The following is a 16,376-nucleotide window of genomic DNA, read 5'->3' as shown; positions in this document are numbered from 1 at the left end:
TTTTCTTTAGAAAAAAAAAAAGAAAAAGGAAAAATGGTGAGTCTTTGTGGGGTTGAGCTTTGTTACAACAATTCAAATCGATGGAATTTGGATCGATCGCTAAGCCTTATGCCAACATGTGATCAGTCCAAAATTGAGGTCCAAAATTATCTTGTTAAAGGTATATCGGCCTTATGCATGGGAATGGGCCTCAAAGATCATTGCACCCACGTTGCATGATACAAGCATGCACAGAAATGTTTTGTTCTTTTGTTTCAGTTATAGGGAATTCGAACTCGAGAACTCTTTCAAAACTATTTGGAGGGGAGAGGGACTTGTGATCGAACTCCTTATAAGCCATTTTTTCTTAACAACTTTTTGACGTGGGACACTTCTTTGCATCCTCACACTGCCCTAGTCTCTACCAAAACAATACACGAAAGCATTATGCAAGGGCGGATCCAGGGGGTCCTACAGGTCCCGAGACCCTGTGAAAATTGGAAAACATAGAGAGAAGGTCACCTGAGGCCCTGTGACCATCTGGTATGGGAGGCAGAAGAATTCGACGAATTCGACATGCTTTGGCAAGTGATGCTCAACAGACATATTGGGACAAGCCTTGCCAGCACACCTTGGTAGCTAAACTTGACATCATGCATTGGAAGCTGTCGACAGAACTAGAAAAATAACAAAATCCCTACCAATTACTCAACTAAATTTCTCGATGAAAAAACTAAAAGTTTTGGGCGATGGGCGCGTTTGAATCTTTTACATTGGGACTCCATGTGGTTAGAGTTCTGATACAGTAGTTTGTAAATTCATTTTCTCCAGTTCTACTGCTACACAACATGCATGCAAGTAACAAATGTCAACTATGGTCGCTCGTTTTCAACATCATAGGGCATTCACAAGTCCTCCTCATGTCCACCCAACATATGTCAATCTAAAATTCAACACACAAACAGTACTCTCTCTCTCTCTCTCTCCCCAACAAAGGTCAGTTGATGGAGAAAAAACTTTGGAACGGCTGCCTGTTGGAGCAACTCTTACATCGAATGCTACCAACATGAGGTTGAGCGAGACTAAAATAGAAAGAATCTCATGCTTTCGTGAAGATTGCTTTATAGATGACGTGGCACAAGTTTTCCTCCGCATATAGGGCAGCTTCCAACTTAACAACAAACCCCTCGTCGCCGTGTACACGGAAGGCCTGAAAATCTGGAGGTTTTTTTGCAGTAAAAACGGTGCCTGTTGCACCTCACGAGTCGGAAATAAAGTTAGAGGGGTTCATGTGCGTACGTGTTTTCACGAGAAAAGGCATTGCTTCCTTCACGAGCTATACCACTGCTTTAATTTGCACGATATATAATAGAGGTTACATGAGAAAAAGCATTGCTTCCTTTTTCTTTCAAATGTTATTATTAAGATGAGGGATAGAAGCGTATAACTATTACAATAATTTAAGAGAGTGTGGAGTTTCGAACTCAGGACATATGGATGAAAACCTAACACTCATCGACTAAGAGATTGGACAACATGCATGCATACTATGTACTTGAAAAACTGTGACAAACCAAAAAATCAATTTGTAATAACAAGAATTACACCTATTTTTTGTATATTTTTGTAGGTTTTTGGTATAAGAGAAATAGTCATGCGTGAACGGAACAACCCTAGCTAACGCGTCTGGTTTATTAAAATCCTTGAATGCAGAATTGCAGATCGAAAGAAGGCAGGCAGATAACAAATGTTGGATTAACTATTATTTAAATTGTACTATTAGTATTAGATTAGTATTAGTTAGTGATCTCAAAATATCACCTCGTCAATTTCTTTTTAAAACAAATACATAAATTTCAAAGAAAATCCGATGCTTAAGCTGTACAATTAGTATTAGATTAGTATTGGTTAGTGATCTTGGCTCAACGAGTCCTTTCTTATGTGATGAACTGTTGACACTGGTCTTACATTTTGTCTATGTACAGTGAGAGAAAAAGGGGGGGGGGGGTGGGTTAGCAGGATGACATGAGATGTGTGGGATTCACTGTCCTCTCACATTTGACGAATTTTTAAGCTTAGCATGTGGACAACACAAATCGATTGACATGAAGAAAGAGGGCTTAGCATGATGAGGATTGTAACAATAGATATGTGAGATTCACTCTCAACATGTCCACTCATGTTTGGCAAATTTTCAAGCATGTAGACAACACAAATCTAGTGACGTAGAGCACGTGTGACCATTGAGCTTCACATATGAGACAACATACTATGATATTTATGAATAAAATTAGGATTCCATCATAAAATTAATTGGCAAACACATACAAGATCTCTCATTTCTTTGAGGTGAAATCCACTCTAAACAAAGTTGCACAAATAATCGTGATGATATCTTAATTCAATAAATTTACATCTAATCATATATTGACGTGTCGTCATATATGTCAAAACCAGCTAAAAAATAAGAAATAAATAAATAAAATGTTGGTGCGTGGATGAACATGAGTCAAAGAACTCAAGATCAATCAAACCTAACGACGACGTTGGATCCCAAAGTTACCGGAATTATTTATTATACAAGTCAATTCATGAACGTGCTCGCAGCACGTCAACCGGAGGTTGAAATTTTTGAGGGGTAGTTTGGTCATTTGGGGAATACCAGCGCCCGAATGGTAAGCTTCGTGATTGGTGCGGATCGATTGGGCGACGAGAGATGGTGCGGGGCCCCCACGCTCCTTCCCTTGGTCGGTCTTCTTGCATGAATCCGGACCCTCGCTAGATCTCTTTGTGAGGATTATGAAGATTTATGAATTATATATGTTCATCGTATATCGTACGACTATAAATTATTTTAAATATTTTTATTTAAAATTAAATACAAAAAATATCTGACAAAAACTAAACGCAACATGTACGATGAACAAACACGATTTACGGATCTTCAGAATTCTCACCAAAAGAATCCGAAAACAATCTTGCTGATTCTTTCATCCCCCACAAAACATATAATAAATATTAAAAAAAGAGAAAATTGGAGTAACAGTCTCTGAATTCTAATTGTAGCCTTGGTTCATCATGAACCGTTCATAAACTAAAAATTCATGAATATTGATTCCTGAACTTGTTATAATGTACATCAATGATCATTTTGGTTAATTATGTTAGAATTTCTATCCATTTTTATCCCTATAAACCCTTTATTTTGAATGAAAGTTATAACATAGCTAGTCAAAAGATCCTTATTCCGCATTATAATAAGTTGAGGGATTAATACTCACGAATTTTTAATTCATGATTAAAACTCCAATTGAGCTAAAGTTGAGCAACCAATGCTCCAATTACCTCTTAAAAACCCTAAAATGATTATTTTCACTTCTTTTTGCATAATTTTTCCTCTTAATAATTTTTTTTCAATTAAAAAAAAAAAGATATATATAAAACGAGTTTACAGTCGTCGTTATATTTTGGTTTAATAATCTAATATTACGCATAACATTATATTATGAATCATTACATCGTGTAATGATGTACTTGTTTCATATAAGTTATTCTTCAAAAATGTCGTCTAATTATGTTATGGTATGATGTTTGATAAGATGGTTTTTGTAAAGTCCGAATGCTATCCAATTTGCAAAATTTCCAACAGAAAGAAACCTGCAATGAGTGGTTCACATGAAAGTTTGCTCGTGATTGCGTTAACAACGCCTAGAAATAAGTTGATGTTGATTTATGAGTATGGATAATTGGTAATGATTATGGATAAGTTTATTTGCTAAGTGATAGTTTTATCAAAAATTGAAGAATTAAGTGCGACTCTTTATAAATTTTCTGTCACTTAATTTTTTTGCGCAATATTTTATAAAATTGTTGAAATTAACATTAAACTATGAAGTAGCAAAACACGTCTTATTCAAGATAAGGAGTTGAACATTATTCTTTGAATATCAGTTAAATTTATTTTGTATCCTCACGTCCCTCAGAAAAGTTAATGTATCCTCATTTCCCGCCATTCTTGTAACCGTTACTTGTAATACATACATATGCGAGTGATAAAACATATCTTATTCAAGATAAGGAGTTGAACATTATTCTTTGAATATTAGTTAAATTTATTTTTGACAAAACAATATTGTACACTACTCCGACCTATGAGAAAGAGTGTCCTAACTCACATCTCAAAATAACATATAACAATCTCTCAACTAATTGACTCACTCACATTTACAAAACCTATAACACAGAATGCCCCAACTCACATCTCAAACAAACAAATAACAATTTCTTTGACTAATTGACTCAACTCATATTTACAAAACCTATAAGAAAGAGTGTCCCAACTCACATCTCGGAAAAACAGATAATAATGTCTCGATTAATTGACTCAACTCACATATAGAAAGTTTATTCATAGTTTCTTAATAATAAAAATTAAAAAAAAGTAAAGAAAAGTCTCCAAAGTCCGAAAAGATTCAATAAAGCCGTGACAAAATGGGTGGGGGCCATGTTCATCCTCCCAGCTTCCCAGCCTCCCCTCGGACCCACACCCGGTCCTCTTTTGTTTGTCAGTGTCTCCTCCTCCTCGTGCCATGTAGAGTGCAGCCTGCAGGGTTTACTTCAGTTCTCTCCTTTTCACAATACTAAACAAATCACACTTTAAAATTATATTAATTTAATTATGAGCTCGTATGAATGTGTTTTTAAAATGACTGAAAGTATTTTTGGTAAAAATATTTTTAGAACTAATTCTTAGTAAAAATGCAAGTAAATTATGAAAAAGTGATTCCTGAAAAAAGCACATAACTGGTGCTTCTTACAGAAAACACTTCAAGTGCTTTTGAAACCTCAAAACATTTTCTCTAAAAACGCTTTCAGTCATTTTAAAAGCACATTCAAACGAGTCATATATTAATTGTCTTGTTTAACACTTAATCTCATAAATCTCTCTTTGTCTCTCTTGAAATAAAATTTTTAATGTACCAGAAACACAAATACTTTAAACGTAATAAAACAATGTATTATAACACTTATTAATTGAGTTTTGGATCCGGCACACTGAAATTTTTTTCATCCCTCTAAGTTTCTCTAACTCTGATTAATTTGCTTATTATTTTATTAGATAGCAATTTAGCAATGTAGTCTCTCTCTCTCTCTCTCTTAATTCTTAAGAACTTGACAGTTTGTCTATTGGGAAGACGAGAGTAAAAACCCAAATGGGCGAATGGGGGAAAGAACTACTGCAACTTCCTCTGCAGCTTCTTCTTCTTCTTCTTGCTTTTCTGCTCCCTGCTCTACTGGTCCAGTGACGACGTCGTTTTCGGCTCATTCTCCCCTGCCGCCAGCCAAAATGTCTCCTCCCTCACCTGCATTGTGATCTCTTCGATCCAACTCACTCACTCTACATTGAGGTCTTCCAAATCTCTCTAGCTTAAATTCTCTAACTTTTCTTTTTCTTTGACATTAAAGTTCAAATTTTGACTTGGGTTTTTAGTTTTGAGTTGCATTATCCATTTTCTTAGAAGCAATTTGATTACTTTTTATTCCTTTTGACTCAGTTTCTCTCTCTCTCTCTCTGTACTTAGTTTTTACTGTGTATATTACATTGTTTGATTGCTGAGAAAGCGTGGGAAAGCAAGAGAAAATATATTGTGCAATTCATGGTTTTTCTTACTATTGGGATCTGGTTTGAGCCTAAAATTGACCATTTGGCTGAGCTAATTTGATAATTTGGACACAAAGTTCAAATTTTTGTGCATCTATTTGCTAAAATGTTTATGTAATTTCTTCTGCTTTATACCGCATTCGATTTTCTACAATAAAGAACCGGGCTTTCATCTAAAAAGAAACAGAATTTGGGATTGTCTGACTTGAATTTGTGTTGTAAGTAGTTAATAGGGTAACTATGGTTTGGTCACATTTTTCTTTCAAGGGTTTATCAATTTGCTTGAGTGATAAATGTAGTATTGTTTTTGTTTTGGATTACTTAGTTTATTTCTCAAGAAAAAAAAAAAAAAAAAAAAAAAAGAAATGCGATTTTGCCGAGCGATGCAAGTCTTGAGTGACTACTACACATATGGTGTAGCTTTCCCTTGGTGCTGAGTTGCTACGTTGAATTCGTGTTAAAGTACATTCCAAGAATCGAATAGAATTGTTTTAGCTATTGTGAATGTGTATGAGATTAAAACCATTTTGTTCTTCATTCAGTGAAGATAAGTTTTGAGTCTACAACATGGAGCAATATGAAGTTCTTGAGCAAATCGGTAAAGGGGCTTTCGGTTCTGCGCTTCTTGTCAGGCATAAGCATGAAAAGAAGAAGTAAGACTGGAATTTACTTTTCCTTTTTCTTTCCCTGTATCCATGGTTACTTTCATGGGAACATGCGCTGTTCAACTATTCCTCATGACATTGTTATCCAAATTTTGAGAGTCGGTCTTAACTTTGAATCTTTGATATATAAAGGTACGTGTTGAAAAAGATTCGTCTTGCTCGCCAGACTGATAGATCGCGGAGATCTGCACATCAGGAGGTTAGTATACTTTTTTGATGTTTTAGTGTGCTGATAATCTTCCATTTCTTTTCGACCTCAATTGATAATCTTCCACATACAATATATCTCATTCATCTTCTACACGACTTTACTAAAGAAAACATAGAAAGAAAAGAAATGATGGAGTATGCTGCAGGCTTTATTATATATATTGGATACCTCCAGATTTACAACTTTCCTTGTTTGTGTAGATGGAGCTCATTTCCAAGTTCAAAAATCCATTTATTGTGGAGTACAAAGATTCTTGGGTGGAAAAGGTACATTTGCCCGCGACTGTATCTAGTGTAATTGTGCTCAGTGGTGCACTTTTCCTTTTCTCTGTATCTAGTGTAATTTTATTAATTCCCGGGTGGATACTTTGGAGTTATGGTAGCCTAGCTAGTTGCGATGGCCTAAACTTGGTTCATACCCCTTGTTTTCAGGGTTGCTATGTGTGCATTATCATCGGTTATTGCGCAGGAGGGGACATGTAAGTTTTGTATCGTGCTGAAACTTTGATATTTTTGCTTTGACTTGAAGGCTTGCATATTGTCGGCCAGGCCACTCATTCTGTGTATCTGTGCGGTACAGGGCTGAAGCTATAAAAAAGGCCAATGGTCTTCTTTTCCCCGAAGAGGTTTGAATTTGTTTTAATTCTTCTTCTTCACTTTGTTTCCTCCTGCAGAATTTTTTTTCTTAAATGACATTCCTTGCAGAGTCGCTTTTTTCGGCTCCTATCATCTAATATGGGAATTAACTTTTTCAGAAGCTCTGTAAGTGGCTTGTCCAACTTCTGATGGCGCTAGACTACTTGCACAGGAATCATATTCTTCATCGCGATGTCAAGGTTAGTGACATTTATCCTCCTGTGCACGTTGAAAATGTATGTTGCTATGTCCTTTCAAATTCCCCGAAGCTAATTTGTATTAATAGTGATCCTTGATTGTTTCAGTGTTCTAATATATTCTTGACAAAAGATCAAGACATACGCCTTGGTAAGTGATCCTATATTCTTCTATAGTTCTCCATAAGCGGAGTGTAATTTTTCTGACAACAATTGATGAACGTTGGAGCAGGTGACTTTGGACTTGCCAAAATGTTGACTTCAGATGATCTTGCCTCTTCGGTAAGAAACTGTGGTTCTCTTCTGAAGTTCATATTCACAACATCTTGAAGATCTATAGTAAGAATCATTATCTCTGACCCAGGTTGTCGGAACTCCTAGCTATATGTGTCCTGAGCTTCTTGCTGATATACCTTATGGTTCAAAATCAGATATTTGGTCTTTGGGTAAGCACCGAGTGTGTGCGAATTTTTTCATTGTTGATTATTTTTCTTTTCTAGTTGCAATATGTATTGTACTAAACATATTTCGTCCAGGATGCTGTATCTATGAAATGACTTCTCATAGGGCTGCATTTAAAGCGTTTGTAAGTTTTGTAACTCATAATCTGTTTCTGTTGTTTGTGTTTCCTCAATCTGCTTCTTGTTTAAGAAAATGTTTTATGTTCCTCCGCATTTATAAATTGTTTCCTTTTTCTTTCGCATGTTATTTTTTTCTTTACGTATTTATTTGCTGTTTCTTTAACAGGATATACAAGCACTGATTAACAAAATTAACAGGTCCATAGTGGCTCCCCTTCCCACAAAGTACACTGGTGCATTGTGAGTCCTTATTTATTTTGTTTGATTCTTTGTGGCTATTCAACGTCGATTGCTTGTTTAGCGCCCTTCCTTACTTTGTATGATCATCATAAATTTCTACGACATTTGGAATTGTGTGAGGATGTTCAAGTAACAAAACAAACAGATGCTTTAATAACCTGATTTTCTGTTACCTTGTGTTTCTAGTTGGATGTGATTAAGTTACCTTTCATAGTAAATATTGTTTCTAATCACTTTCTGTAATTCTTTTTTCAGCCGAAGCCTTATTAAAAGCATGCTTCGGAAAAACCCAGAACTCAGGCCAAGTGTACGTATACTTCTCCTCTAGTGTAAATGCGTCTACGGATAGACATACTAGGATAATAGTCAAACATGACAGATTTACAAAGTTACTTATGGATTCATTGTGTAAAATCTCTCTTCGGTGCAATGTCCAATGCATCTTGTTGAGATGTGCCGCAAGCTGGTGCAGTCTGGTTTTATTTTATTGACAATCATTTTGTAATTTCCGCTTATGAACTCAAATGCATTGTACCCAATACCTGTTGAATACATATTGTCAATTCATTGTTGCCTGGTATGAATTTGGTTTCTTATAATCTTCATCTCACTTGAAAGTGTTTTCTGTTGTGGCAGGCTGCTGAGCTGCTTGCTCACCCAGTCCTTCAGCCTCATGTTCACAAGGTTCATCTCAAACTCAATAACCCCAGACATGGAACTTTAGCGGTCAACTGGCCTGATACTGGTTACTTGAAGAAGACAAGGTTTTCAGAGCCAGAAGCAGTTCCTTTCTCCACTCGCCGTTACCAGGACAAGCGGCATACATTCAGCAATGATAGGACTTTAAATCCTAGTATATCTGGAGGTGAGCAAGATTCTGTAAGCTCTACCCAAGAAATGCATGGCAGGCCAAAATATCTGAATCGAGAATTGGCAGGACATTCTGTTGGTGGCACTGGCGCCTATAGAAAAGCAGCCATACGCAAGCAGCCAATTGCTTCCAAAACTTCAAATATCATTAACAGTCGAGTTACTCCAGCAAAAGCTTCTGCCACTCCCAAGAGATTTATGGAGCCAAAGAATTGTGCATCGGTAAGATCTCTCTCACTCTCTCAAACCAAAAGTGCAAGTTTATCTCAAACAAACTATAGCTGCATAAAAGCACTAGCCGTACTTTTGCATAATATTTTAGTTTCTAAACGGCTAGTGTTTGCTAATCTATAAGTTTAAGTTTATAAAATTCATCTTTCCAGCTTCCTGTTTCACGCGCTCCGCAGAAGACAGTGAGTACAACTCGCAGAGCATCATTGCCATTAACAAGAGCTGCAACTCAACGGTCCCCTTTCTGGCCCAATGTTGGTGTTCTTCACTGTATTAAATCTCCCGACGTTTCTGTCAATTCCCCTCGAATTGACAGGATAGCTGAATTCCCATTAGCCTCGTATGAAGAACAATTATACGAAGAACAGTTTCTGCCTATCCATAGAAACTCATCGCCCTCAGTGCAAGGTTCGTCTGGTTCCCCCCACTCTGGTGACCATTCAACGATGAAGGACAAATGCACCGTTCAGATAAGCGACAGAGCCTCTCGCAAACTTAGTTTCACAGGTGCATGGAAGGGAATTGAACCTGGCATGTTCAAAGCTGCACCAGACAATCAAAGTGATGAATGTTCGGATCAAAACGCAACTGCTGGAGCATCAAGCCGGACCTCATCAAACACGCGCCGCCAGCATTTTGACACCTCATCATTCCAGCAAAGGGCCGAAGCTTTAGAAGGGCTGCTCGAATTCAGTGCAAGATTGCTCCAGAACGAACGATATGACGAGCTTGGGGTGTTGCTGAAGCCTTTTGGGCCAGGGAAGGTCTCTCCTAGGGAAACTGCAATTTGGTTGACTAAAAGCATCAAGCAAAATAATGTCGACCAGGATGATCAATTACAATGAGCGGTTGCAACATGTATTATATTTATTTCCAACTCGATTAGTTTTGGTAGTCACGAGTTTTCGGTTTTCATTCTTCTCAAGAGGAATTAGGCTCCTAGTTAGATCCTAATTTTGCAGGTTATGATCTCAGAAAAGGAATTGATTATCACCATGAATTCAACTTAGTTTGTATAACTGCGATGTCTTAATAGAATCTCTCTCTCTCTCTCTCTCTCTCTCTCTCTCTCTCTCGCTCAAGAAATGGTTCAAAAAATTTCAAAAGATGGTATTTGAAATTGGCACTGAACTTCATGAACAAGTACAATTAGTTATTAGTATCTTTCATAGGAAAGTTCTTTCTGAGTAATGCAAATGCATGCTACGAAAATTCTAGAGTACATCAATGTGCGTTGAAGAATCTATCAGATTTTAGCGGGTGGACTTGAGCCGCATAAAACGTTTGGCGTTTGCATTTTAATATACATTGATGTGTAGGACTCTGCAAGCTCTATATAGGTCTGGAAGAGCTCTTCAGCATCCCTTTCTGTTAGTACAAGTTCACATGGGGCTGCAAATCAAATAGTCGAAGAAATTAGACAGATACGAAAAATGCAGAAATCAACAAAAAAAACCTGCAGAACTCAGTTCGTTAAGCTAAAGTTTTACCTCATACGCAGCAAGAGATTCATGATGGTAGGAATGGACAGTACTCGGGCTACCGGAGGCATGCTTGTTGTCCTCGAACAATCTTCTTGATCTGTAGAGCTTAACAAACCAGGGATCCTGGTTCTTCTGACCATTGGGTTTAAACTGTGTGGATGAACGTTTCAGCACTTGATAGTCCATGGCAACAAGTGTGGCATCCACTTCTGTTTGCTTGCTTCTATTCTTCAAGCTTCCTTCAGGCCTTTGCTTTGGTTCACTCTGTGACCTAGCTTTCGCCTTCGAAGATTTCGTGTTGGTCATGTAATTTGGCTTGAATGCAGAGTTCTCATCATCTGTGTAATCTTGGTCTTGATGAGTGAAGGGGTGTCTTGTTGGTTTTGGTTTGGATGCAGAAGGATAATTCCAGGGACTATTCGCTGTTGCAAAAGAGAATTCCTCGTAGTGATGCCGGTTTGAGATGGAAAGACGATCAGAATAGATTGTTGAATGGCCATGTTCAAACCTCCCTGCACCTTGTGAATGATTAAGGTGTCCACTCGTGCTTTTCGCAACTCGTTGAACATCATTCGGGTTCAAATCTATTGAGTTCTGCATAAACAAGACCACATTGTAAGCTTGGTACATTTTAGGGACCTGAGCTGGATTGTGTGTTATTAATCACTACATGTTCGGTTGATCAGAAAATGCTTTCTTGAGGAGCTCAGCTTTCGAAACCCAAGTGATTTATCAAGCTCAATTGGGTTTATGATGCAATATTCACTCAGGTTTCGTAAGCTGAGATTAATCAAAGCAAAAACTAGCACAGATAACACGAACAGGAAACATTTCAGATTGGAGGAGACTTGCCCTATGAACTCCATTGTCCTGAGGGTGGCCTCTTTGAATGATCAACTGCTTTTTATTAGCTAGCTGTGCTTCTTCCGCCATCTGAATTCGCTTAATCCGCGCTCTAACCTGGATAGCCATCAACGCCTGCATCTGAATTAACGTCACAGTTGTTTGTTTCCTCACAATGTGACCTCTTATCAGTGCTTGCAACTTCACCAAACCCTTCAAGGCATGTAAAGCCTTCCTTGCCTACAACAACATAAGCGACATGACTACGAAAATAGATAGATTTCGAGCTCAGAATCTTATGACATGTTTACTAATCTGTAATTAGGCCAGGATGAATTAAATTCTCAAGGAGTCAGAATCCGGAATTCCCATTAATAGTTGTTTACTAAACTATTTGGAATCGGGTTAGGAACGATCCTGAAACTAACCAGTTATAGATTAGTGAACATGACACAATGTTTTGGATGGAAATTCGTACCAAATGCGAACGGAAGGCAGCTTGAATCCTTGTAGCTGCAGCGTTTTCGACATCTCTTGGTGTCACTGCACGATTCTTCTGAGCCTTGAGTGACAACTTAGTGATGTCAATTGAATCAACAGATTTTGTAACCATGTGGGATGCCTCTTTGCCTGCCAACTTCCCAAAGCTCCACCTTCTCTTCACTTTCGGCGTCCCCGGATGCTTCACCTCCGCCATGGCAGAAATGGTAAGCGCAAACTCATTCGAAACTTCAGTTTTCGGAACATCGTTAATTTTTTTCTCTTGCTTTCCGACCAAGAAATTTATGATCCATCTGCTTGCCTTTCCCATCTTCAACTGTCACTAAAAGTTTATAGCACCACTGGAAAACAACGTAGTTACACTTTATATAGAGTAGTATATAACATAGTTAAACACACACATACGTATACATATATGTACGATGATCTTACTTGCGTAAATAAAATATGATCTGCATGGCTTTTTCTCAAAGTGCTTTTCTGGCATGGTCATCTTTGTGCTGATTATTTAATCACTTCGGCCTGCAGAGGTTTCTCTGAGAAAGCCATTTGTCACCCTCAAATGGTATTTAAAGTGAAAAAAAAAAAAAAAAAAAAAATTGAAACTGCTTAGAATTTTAGGAGGAAGCTGCATCAAATCAAGGCATCAATGGACTTATTAATCCCTCATTTCCTCTTTACTTGGTGATAAATAAAGCATCCTTTTTTATCTCTTAAAAATTTCATAAAACGGACTTTCTAGAGACCCCTAATAACCAATCTTCGTATGAATTGGGATCCAGTAAGTCCAACGTTGATTCCTTTAGACGTGTCAATGGGGCAAATGTGTCCATAGTGACTAGGGTGGATATCTCGTATACGAAAGCTAGCAGTTCACCCTATCAATCCTCCAAGGCCCATAACTCTTCGTGTTACTGGTCACAGTGATGAGTGACCTAACTAATCACCTTTTTATAAACTTCCAAATTTGGAAATTCAGAAAATGATAACTACACGGTTTTTTCTCTCCCAACGAATTTGTGTATAATTTGGTTTCTTGTTTTCTACTTTATTCAATCCAATTACCAAAAATATGAGCTGGTATGCAAGAGAAGAAAAAGGTGCGTGATAATCATTTCCCTTTAATATTTCATTGATCCTTTATTATTTCACGACTCTTTAGATAATCTAAAGGCACAAAACAAGTTAGAAGTATTTTAAGGTTATAGAAGCACTTTTTAAAGAAGCACTTGTCGAACGCTTCTTCAAGGACTTCCAAGTTACATGTTTTTAATGAAAGCACTTTGTGTATAAACGCTTATGAGCATATAAGTGTTGCAAAAGTAGTCTCAAACGAGCCTTATACCCCATTAGGCCATCATTGACTGCTTTCCGGACCGGCCAATGCAGAATTTCTTTAGGGGGTCAGGGATTGCTGACATAACACCTTCCACAAATCTTGAAAGACTTGGAACTTGCCCAGAAAGTTTCTCATACGTTCTATATAGATCATGAAACCATGCAACTATGTAAAACTCAACAATTTCGGTCAAAATACTAAACTCATCCGACATTGAATTGCCGAGAGCATTCAAACAGGTTATTGCTAATAACCAGAACAGAAGCAGTAGATCTAATTTTCATCGCTTCGTCGTCAACACGCTGACTTCATGAACACAAATATTAGCTCTCTTCTGAATTCAGTAAATGACAGTGGTCCGATAACAAAAGATCTCCTACCTCGCAAGCATAACTCCGTCTGCATAAGAAACACGAAATCATATCAAACAAGAAGAAAAAATTGAGAACCGGCAAAACTAAGCGAGCAGAGGCATGGAACCTAGTGAATGCTGCGTGCCTTTCTTTCTAGAGGCCAGGTCTCAAGTTTATTTAAAAAACGCAGATTGTTTTGGTGCACGTGAGAGGTAAACTATTTCAAAGCTAGATTCACAACTTATCAACCAAATCTTCCGAGAACTTTAACAAAAAACTCATGGTACTGTTTACTATAACGAAAAATCACATTTTTACATTAAAAAGTCAATTATGTAATATTCACTTTACCCTTTATTTTATCTTTATCGTTAAATCTCAAAGTTTTTGAGCTCTTTTCATTAGTTTTCCTAAGAAAGTATCATCCGCAAAGTGGAAATACGAATTTAGCAGGGAAGGAAAATGCTAGGAGCCGAAAGAAAAAGATCAACCTTCAATTATCTGAGCTTCTCCTTCGCACTGTTCTTTCTTGCAGCTTCCTTAACTCGCTCAATATAACCTTCAATTGGAGAAGTCAGAGTTGTCATGAACCGGTTTACTGGGAACGGAGTAAGATCTGGCACCAATGCTGCTGCTTTCAAATGTCCAGGCAATGCCTCAATCGCCTCCTTCTTCAACCGCAACAGTGTGGACTCTGCTGCCTGCCTTGCACGGTGACGCTTCATCAATGCCCTACTATACTCCTTTGCAAGCTTTCGACCGTCTTCAAGAGTCAGGTTATATTCTGGAATCCTCTCCACATCAACCAAACCTAGTGATACCAAATCCAAACCAGGAGTTCCAATAATTGTTGGTTTTTCTGGGATGCCCAATTTTCCCTTGTCTTTCTTCAGCATCTCAATCTCACGCTGTCGCTCTTTGCTAATAAGTCCCATCTTCTCTCGCATTATTTCACGTTTTCTTTGTACCGGTGATAACTGATGAAATTGGATTCCATCGTAAAATCAATTGGCAATATAAAAAGTAATTCAAAACCATATAAGCATATAGCAAACTTGTTCCCTTACCGATGTGGAACAACTCTCTACAGTAACCACCTAACAAGCGTGGGGAAATTTAAGCATGAATCATACCACTTTTCCGCCGGACTTATGTGACCTCCTCCACCTTTAGCAGCAGGGGCTGCAGTACCCCTTGTTACAATTATCTTTGACCGCTTTTGTGGCCCCGCAGTTTTTGTCTTTGATTTACCCTTTGCCGTCCCACTTATAGGGCATCTCTGGAGGAAGTTGTGACTTGAAGAAGACTCAACGAAAGACGTCACGTGTTTATTCTTTAGAGTAAATTGTAGCAATGATCTTTTAATTTTAATTAAATTTGAGCAATGATCCATCAACTAAAAATTCATTACCATTGGTCTCTCAACTCATCAAAAAGTGTAGCTATGGTCATTTTCGTCAACTTTGTCAGAATTTTGTCAAAATGAGTTATTTTGAAATGACCATTGCTACAAATTCTGTTCTAAAAATCCCCGTATAGAGTCACCTAAGCGCTAGGCGGTTGGTCATCATCCCAATTAATGCCTAGACATTTGAAAATTTAGAAATGGCTCCTAAACCTTTTGAGGTGTTCGCCTAGACCGTCTAGGCACCCGCCTAACCCGCCCATATATGCCTAGACAACCAACTTAGGTTGCGACTCACTTAGATAAAAAAATAGATAACTATTATTTTGCATTATTTATTTTTTAATAAATGGTAAGAAACTTGTTGAAAACTAAAATGAACACAAATTATATGCTTGTTCTCCATGCTTTCATTATATTTCAATACTTCATAATATATATGTCATTTTATTTTGTAATTTATGATGTAATTATATATTTTAAGTATAAACATACTCTTATTTACACGAAATATAACAGATTTACTTAAATTCATCTAGTCCGCCTGGGCGCTAGGTCACAGCCCACCGCCCGACCAGGGCCTAATATCTTTTAGAACCACAATTGGGTTAAAGTTGAAGGACTATTTCTCTAATTGAATTAAAGTTGATGGACCATTTCTCCAGTTTGATTAAAGTTGAGGGACCATTGGTAATAAATTTTTAGTTGAAGAACTATATCTGCACGTTTTGATGAGTTGAGGGACCAATTGTAATTAATTTTTAGTTGAAAGACCATTACTTCAATTAAGTTAAAATTGAAAGACTATTGCTACAATTTACTCTAATATTCAAGATTCGTATCATTTTCTGAAACCCACTAAACTCTTCAATAGGATACAGTGGAAGTCTTGCTTCCACAATTAAGTTAAGGGGTTATTATACAAAATGATTTATGAGATTTGCATCATCAATAGAAATGGTCCAGATTGAAAATCAATAGAAATGGTTCCTGAAATTGTCTACCATCCATAATTTTGGTCCTTCCATTAAAAACAATTTTGGGCAATTTTTAAAGTTTTGTAACTCAATCGTTTCTTAACCAAATTCGACCCATAATATATCAAAATGAATATAGGAAATAGAATAAGATTATACCTATTCAGAAGCCCAATGATTGCCGGAGATGGCCTAAAAGTAGC

At 37.3% G+C, this 16,376-nt stretch overlaps 3 protein-coding genes across 4 annotated transcripts; 1 reads left to right on the top strand and 2 right to left on the bottom strand.

Annotated features, from left to right (window-relative positions):
* Positions 1-5,122: 5,122 nt before the first annotated feature.
* On the top strand, positions 5,123-10,325 carry LOC103954420 (serine/threonine-protein kinase Nek3). Of its 2 annotated transcripts, XM_009366247.2 has the most exons (16): positions 5,123-5,387; positions 6,184-6,294; positions 6,439-6,505; positions 6,718-6,783; positions 6,949-6,995; positions 7,097-7,142; positions 7,272-7,352; positions 7,458-7,500; positions 7,582-7,631; positions 7,714-7,795; positions 7,886-7,935; positions 8,097-8,170; positions 8,426-8,477; positions 8,807-9,035; positions 9,108-9,262; positions 9,424-10,325. In XM_009366247.2, the coding sequence occupies exons 2-16, from the start codon at positions 6,209-6,211 to the stop codon at positions 10,114-10,116; spliced, it is 1,821 nt and encodes a 606-aa protein (XP_009364522.2). In that variant the 5' UTR covers positions 5,123-5,387; positions 6,184-6,208; the 3' UTR covers positions 10,117-10,325. The 2 variants fall into 2 exon arrangements, with proteins under 2 accessions (XP_009364522.2, XP_009364520.2); XM_009366245.2 differs by having other exon boundaries at positions 8,807-9,262.
* Positions 10,326-10,642: 317 nt separating this feature from the next.
* LOC125469989 (protein IQ-DOMAIN 19-like) lies at positions 10,643-12,958 on the bottom strand. The gene is made up of 4 exons (XM_048568305.1): positions 12,077-12,958; positions 11,572-11,838; positions 10,762-11,349; positions 10,643-10,663 (listed from the first exon to the last, which is right to left on the bottom strand). The coding sequence occupies exons 1-4, from the start codon at positions 12,407-12,409 to the stop codon at positions 10,643-10,645; spliced, it is 1,209 nt and encodes a 402-aa protein (XP_048424262.1). The 5' UTR covers positions 12,410-12,958.
* Positions 12,959-13,252: 294 nt separating this feature from the next.
* LOC125469949 lies at positions 13,253-14,938 on the bottom strand. The gene is made up of 2 exons (XM_048568219.1): positions 14,283-14,938; positions 13,253-13,837 (listed from the first exon to the last, which is right to left on the bottom strand). Exon 1 carries the CDS (start codon positions 14,736-14,738, stop codon positions 14,289-14,291), a length of 450 nt encoding a protein of 149 aa, XP_048424176.1. The 5' UTR covers positions 14,739-14,938; the 3' UTR covers positions 13,253-13,837; positions 14,283-14,288.
* Between the last annotated feature and the right edge of the window lie 1,438 nt (positions 14,939-16,376).

The sequence above is a fragment of a genome, unplaced genomic scaffold, assembly GCF_019419815.1.
Source record: "Pyrus x bretschneideri cultivar Hongxiangsu unplaced genomic scaffold, Pyrus_bretschneideri_v1 Contig48, whole genome shotgun sequence".
Lineage (NCBI taxonomy): Eukaryota > Viridiplantae > Streptophyta > Magnoliopsida > Rosales > Rosaceae > Pyrus > Pyrus x bretschneideri.
This window is presented reverse-complemented; position numbering and strand designations above follow the sequence as displayed.